Raw genomic sequence first — 6,581 nt, forward strand, 5'->3', positions numbered from 1 at the left:
TTTCGTAGCCCAATGGTGCCGCGTTCGATACTTCTCGCATGGCCATGAGCTAAATCTCCTCGGACTGGCTCACTTTGTGACGCTGTACTTAGGATGCCTCTTGGGTTATTCCTCTTTTCCCTTGGAATACACCCTCAAGATAAATTTCCCTTTGGGTATCAAGCAAGTTCATTTCAGTTTCAATTTATTATATCCTTGTGTCCTTGCACCCTTGGTTATGGTACTCTACTCGACTTAGGTGTAAATGTGCGCCAGACTCTAAGCAGTGACGGATTTTATGGCAGTGATTGTATAAAAAATGAAGCCTAAGAGGTGACTTGTAAAATGGAAATGGAAATTTGATTCTGTAGGGATTTCTGGAGGGATGAATTAAGCATTATGATGGGCTTTTAGCATGTTAAATATATGGAAATGGGTTTTTTAAATGTTCAAATAATAGATCTTTTTAATCTGACGAATTTTGCTAGCTAGAGATTCGGCAATGATACAACATAGTATAATATTTTTGATACTCACCTTCTTGCTGTGCGGTTAATTTTTCCCGCTCACGTTCTGCCTGCAGTTCTGCCAGGGAGTGAGATCGTCTGTAAGGTGGTACGTGTTCCCTGTGCTGGGTCCTTGAGACGTCGTAGCTAATCCGACGAGGTGGATACCGAAGTCCTGGATAACGAGAAAGTTCTTCCACGTCCATGTTATCTGGGTCTGAAAAATCTAGAGTTGGATTTAAGAGAAATTATATTATAATCACAAATAAAGTATAAGAATTAAAACTCAAGTCTTATTTTGTCGCGACAATAGAAAAAGAAAATCAGCCCACGTGATGAAAAGTCTTGAAACATTACATTGAAAATGCTGAGTTTGGGTTTTGATTGAATTAAGTTAAATATATATTTGAGAAGTTGACTTTCAAAGTCTGATAAGTCAAAACTATAGCACTCTCGTTTAATCAAACAACTGCTTACTCTAGGAAATAACGTATTGAAAAGTTTAGCGAGAAAACTTGTCTATCGTGGCAAAAACTCTCAAACCTGAGTATTCGCGAAGTCCCAGGTTTGAGAGTTTTTACCAAAATGAGGGTCATTTAAATCGATCGATATTTCAAGGACGAGTATTCTGGCATAATTTTGACACCTAAGAACCAGCAAGAAAATTTTGAAATATTAAATCAATTAGGATTTATTCCTATCAGTAAAAATTGACAAGTATTTTTCCACTTTAAATCATTAAAGATAAAGAACCAAAAAAGTTAACACATTTCTCTGAGTAATTAAAAAGAAGACTTATCACTTTTGTAAGTTTACCTCTAATTTACCTCTTACAAAAACAAACAAAAACCGTAGTTAAGATTGTCTTTATACCTGATGTAGCTAGCAGAAAATTTGTAATATCTTAGATTGCAGCGTATTGGGAAGTTTTATATAGACAATCGGAAAGAATGACATCTTAAGGGAAGTTCTGCAAGTCGTGATCTGCGAACACTTTTTTTACATTCTTTTGTTTTTACAACAAATTAAAATGCGGTTAATTTCAATATAATTCAGAATCAATGATTTTATTGGTTAGATAAAAACCAAGGTAGAACAAACCGTCGGCTCATGGTACCTTGAGACGACCTCAGGTATCCGACCGTGTGTGAATCTTTCTTAAATGTTATTGGTAACAAATTGGTACTTTATGTCTATTGTAATCGTTCTAACTTACCAGCCAAAGATACATCTGTGTCATCAATTCTACTACCATCAGATCCCTTCCGGCTGCTCCGGCTGCTCGCAGATCCTCTTCTATCCGATTGGTCGGAAAATATGGATGTACGGCGACTTCCGAGACTTGAGGCCGAACCCCTCCGATCGGTGTCAGAAGCAAACGAAGTTCTCCGACTGCCAAGACTGGAATTTGAACCCCGTCTGTAAAAATCAAAAGAAAAATGTATGATATATGAGCATTCTCGTGACCATATTGGAAGCTGTGCAAAGAATATAAATACAAAACCGCCCCATTATTTATTTTTAGTCACCTTATCTAACCTTATCTAATCAGCTAGATCCGACGTGAACTTATTTGCAGGTCTGATTACCCAAATTGTTATGGGCTCATTGTTGTAATGAGAGCCCAACTCAGTGGATGCGTAACATAAGTGGGTTGTCTTTTTAAGTAATAGCCCCAGAAAATTCAACAATAACTCATTTCACGAGAAACTCATGTTAAATCATGAAGAATCATATATTATTGATAAGGAAAAAATGGGATGATCTAAGCGGCTTTCATGTGGCATTCTTTATAACCATTAAAAATACAGGAATCGGTTCTTCCTGTTAGAGTTTATAAAATGCGAAAGATAAACTCAAGAAATCTACGCTCTTCCATTCATCAGAAGATGACGGTTCTTAGGCATCCTTGAAAGAATATGGATAATCCGTCAACCAAGGATATCAATAGAAATCATTGCTGTTGTCGAAGTGAGCAAATTAGAGTTTAATAATCTTGCCCAAAGAAAACAAAACAAAACATGAGAGAGATTGAGACGGAGATTGTAGTTGTAACCCACAAGTTGCAGTGGATTGCTAAACCATTTCGGCCACCCCACCTCCCAGATATATGAGCTTCAAAGAACGCTGTGTTGTTGTTGTAACTTAAACTCTCTTGGCCATAAGATAGCAAATGAGGTCTTTATATTAGCAGCATAGCACAGAAGAAACAATTGTATTGATGCTATGCGCTTAGGTAGAATACTCACAACATCTGCAATTTTTTGGTCATTGTCAGCGTAGCCATCGTTAACTTATAGCCTGACACCGTGGCCTTCGTAAAGTTATGGCCTGATACTGACCAAAAAATGACGTCAAAATGCCAGTCTTTTGCCACAAAAGAAAACAAATCGTGAGTTGTATTCAATAGTTCAACCAATGCGACCACTTGTTTCCGTGAGCACTACTAACGACAACTCACTAGGCGGTGCAAACATCAGATAATGACGTCAAAATGCCAGTCTTTTTGGGTTTCAGTGTCAGGCTATAACTTAACGATGGCTACGGTGTCAGGCTATAAGTTAACGATGGCTACGCTGACAATGACCAAAAAAATTACGTCAAAATTCAAGGTTAGGCGACAACCACCAAAAGAAAACAAATCGCGAGTTGTATCTATTCAATAGTTCACCTATGGGGTCATTTCTTTCTTTCAGCACGACTCACAACTCTTTAGGCGGTGCACTAACGTCAAAACACAAGTCCCGGTGCCAGGCTACATATTAACGAAGGCTACGTCATACCGTTCTAGGCCAAGGACAGATAAAACAGAATTGAAATCAAACCAAACAAAAACCATAAGAATAGAATGAAAACTCTACCAATAGCCAAATCAACACCTTACAATCATGTTTCAGTAAACAAAAGAGATTTGATATTGTATATCATTTATTGTTTCAAACCCATCAAACTAAAAAAACAAGCCAGCAAAATAGTTTTAACAAATCAATATCTGGCCATCCTCATTAAGCCTGTATAACTAGACCATCATGACATCGATGATGTGGTCTGACAACAATGGATGATGTTCTGACATCAGTTTCGTCTATTCTGTCGTACAAAACAGATGTTGTTTTTCAGAAAACAACATAATTTCAAATATCGATCTATTATGATGACTTTAAATTTGCCAAAATTATCTAAAAATTTCAAACCCAAGTCTTCTAAAAAAATAGCATCAAGTTTGACAGTTTTAATATTTTTTTTACAATTTCGATAAGTTGAAGAATATCTTAATCGATCGATCTTTGAAGCAAATTTTTTTCTGACCAAAATGAGAATTGTGTTTTGTGAGAGTAAGACAGTATTCTCCACCAATAGCTATCCATCCACCTGCCTGCTGGCTCCCTTTGTCTTGGTATTGATTTTGTTTGCTTTTCCTCTCTCATACCTTTCATTGGATCGGAAAATATGATGTACATATTTATTTTAAAATGAATTTGAAAAGGTCAACCATATTATATTTTTCATGATTTATTTGATGTATAGTTAAAAATGAACGTGTCGTATGATGTATGGTGTACTCGTATATCACGTTTTGCCTTAAACCAACCTCGAACAGTGGCAGACAAAGATTAATTAAAATTAAGATTTACAGAATGCAATTCTGTAAACAATAATTTTATTATCTTCTTTTTTGGTGACTGAATTTTGATGTCCCGTTATTGATATTGTGATTGGTGTTGCCATTGCCATTGTTATGATTATTGCTGTAATTGTTATTATACAATATTTGAGGATTGATGAGCTAAAAAGATAGATTGAATATAATAAAACGTGATACACAACCAGACTAAAAAACACGAAGTAGAATTCAACTTACGGAATGCTCTTTATTTCCACATATTTGATTTTCATACCGTTTAGTTACTCAAAAGTCTCTTTAGCTTTGAAATAAAGTAAGACTCCAAGTCTATCAAATTGGTAAAGCAACAAATATAACTCATTTATTTAGGTATTTCGGTAGTTCATCAAGATGTTCGTGAACTGTGAATATGTGCTACTAATTAATGGATTTTTTCTAAACTAGAAGCCCACATTTTCCTTTATAAGATCACCCTTTCACATGCTAAAGTGAGAAGTAGGTTTTATGGTAAATATGCAGTGACATTCTATCAGTCTATGAATTGAAATCAAACCAAACTAAAACCGTAAGAAAATGAACACGTAATATGAAATTTTTGAGTAGAGATGAAATAACATAAAAGCAGAAAACATGTTATTTTTCCTAACAAAGAAAAAAACACTAATCAATATTATGAAGATTGGGAATGTTCTGTGTTTTTAAGCTCTAATTTTATAAAATCTGGTTTCAGATTCAACAGGATAAGGATTATAAGAGGCCACTCTTTTTTTTTTTACAAAGAGCATGTCATTTCATTTTTGAAAGTAGCCGTTTTTGTATCTCGGATGACATTTTTCATGAATAAAAGTCAACATAAATTAGGTTAAAGATAAAATTAATTTTTCCGAGCAACATGAGAAATGAAATCATGAATATCAAAATCATTTTAATTCGAGCTTTGTTACCCAACGTCAAAATCGTTTTCTCCATACAGATTATATTAAACTTTTTTTAAAATTCGATAGAAAGATGCTTTTCATGTCAAGAGTTTAAATCCTGGCTTGATAGGTAGCATCTGACGCAATGAGACATTTCTCGCAAGCACTTCTCTATTCAACGCGGTATTCCACTCAGGATTAAGTGGTGACAACCAATCTAAATAAAATATGTCGCTAGTTGGAACCCCGTGTGAAATCCCCTTCACGTCTCGGGAAACTCTGCCCTTCATGATTATGAATTTCCGGTCCCGATGGAATCCAACTCTAGTCAATGTACGTTCAATGTCTAAAAGTGCAAAATAAAAAGTAGGAATTAAAAGCTTGAGAAAATGGCGGACCTGGCCGAACTCGGAGGATGCATGAATGTCTCATGGGGACTATAACATTGAAAATCTCCGTCCATTTTCTAAAGAGCTGTTATTTGGCATGGCATTTGAGTTCTCGTGCGTTATAGTTTTTTTAATTCATTATATTTTTGTTGTCTGTAAAGGATTCTATTCTACACTAAAATAGATATTCAAATACAGAAACGCAATTGTTTTTCTCACATGATAAATATTTCCCATTGACAACTAACGTCAAAATCTGAAAAATGGTTTTGATGTATTAAAATATGGAAGATGAAAATATTATGTCATGCAATGAGATAAAAGAAAATATAAAATTCGATTCAAAACGGAGAACAAGATCTGAGGAGTGCGCTATGGGTAGAGAAAAAGAGAGGGGAAGGAAGATGAAGAAAGTGAGGAAGATCGAGAGATATTATTGAGGACCATTGACCGCCCTCTAACTTACTTAGAACATTACATTTCTCTGTTGAGGACGCCAATGAATGAATTGAGAACAAAAGAAATTGGATTACAACCAGGGAAGGGATGGATCTTGAGAATGAAAAATCGGAATACTCTTTCAATTTGTCACGGGATGATAAATAACATAAAATACAAAAATTGCCTCTATTATCAATATTGAGATTAATGTCTCACTTTGTTTTTGAAACATTTTGTCATAATAATAAAAATAACCGATTCCCTAGCAAATCGTTGTGATTATCTTGTAAATGAGTAGCGATAAGGACGAGGGGAAATAGATCTCATATAAGAGAGAAAGATACTAACATTCAAACAATTATGTGGGTTTTTTTCTTCATCATCTTCATTATATGTTTAAATTGGAAACAAAAATAATTTAACCATTTGCGTTGGGGTTTTTTCTGTCTCTTTTGCACAGTGATCAGTATTGTGATATCTGGGTCTAATACTGATCTTGTCTGAAAAATGTACTTAGCAACTGATCAGAGTTAATTCAGAAAAGTGAATGGAGCAGGCACTTATGTTGATAAATAAAGAATAAAAACTTCGCGGCGATTGGGGCCCGAACCCGCGACCTTACTGGTACGCCAACTCCGCCTGGCCGGGGAGAGCTAGTAGAGCCACGCTCGAGCCCCCATCGCCGCCGCGAAATTTTTATTCATTTTATTGTCTTCTGGCACTT

The 6,581-nt window shown here is 35.5% G+C and overlaps 1 protein-coding gene across 2 annotated transcripts in view; it reads right to left on the bottom strand.

Moving 5' to 3' along the window:
* LOC144960355 (uncharacterized) overlaps positions 1-6,581 on the bottom strand; it is a 196,496-nt gene that overhangs the window by 114,599 nt on the left and 75,316 nt on the right. For both annotated transcript variants that reach the window (XM_078893439.1, XM_078893446.1), the window contains exons 5-6: positions 1,702-1,904; positions 517-711 (exon numbers count right to left, since the gene is read on the bottom strand). In XM_078893439.1, the coding sequence (XP_078749565.1) occupies positions 517-711; positions 1,702-1,904 (398 nt within the window). The remainder of the gene's footprint in view (positions 1-516; positions 712-1,701; positions 1,905-6,581) is intronic.

The sequence above is a fragment of the Berghia stephanieae genome, chromosome 1 (genome assembly GCF_034508935.2).
Source record: "Berghia stephanieae isolate SIO BIC M18660-M18661 chromosome 1, UCSD_Bste_1.3, whole genome shotgun sequence".
In the NCBI taxonomy this organism is placed as follows: domain Eukaryota; kingdom Metazoa; phylum Mollusca; class Gastropoda; order Nudibranchia; family Aeolidiidae; genus Berghia; species Berghia stephanieae.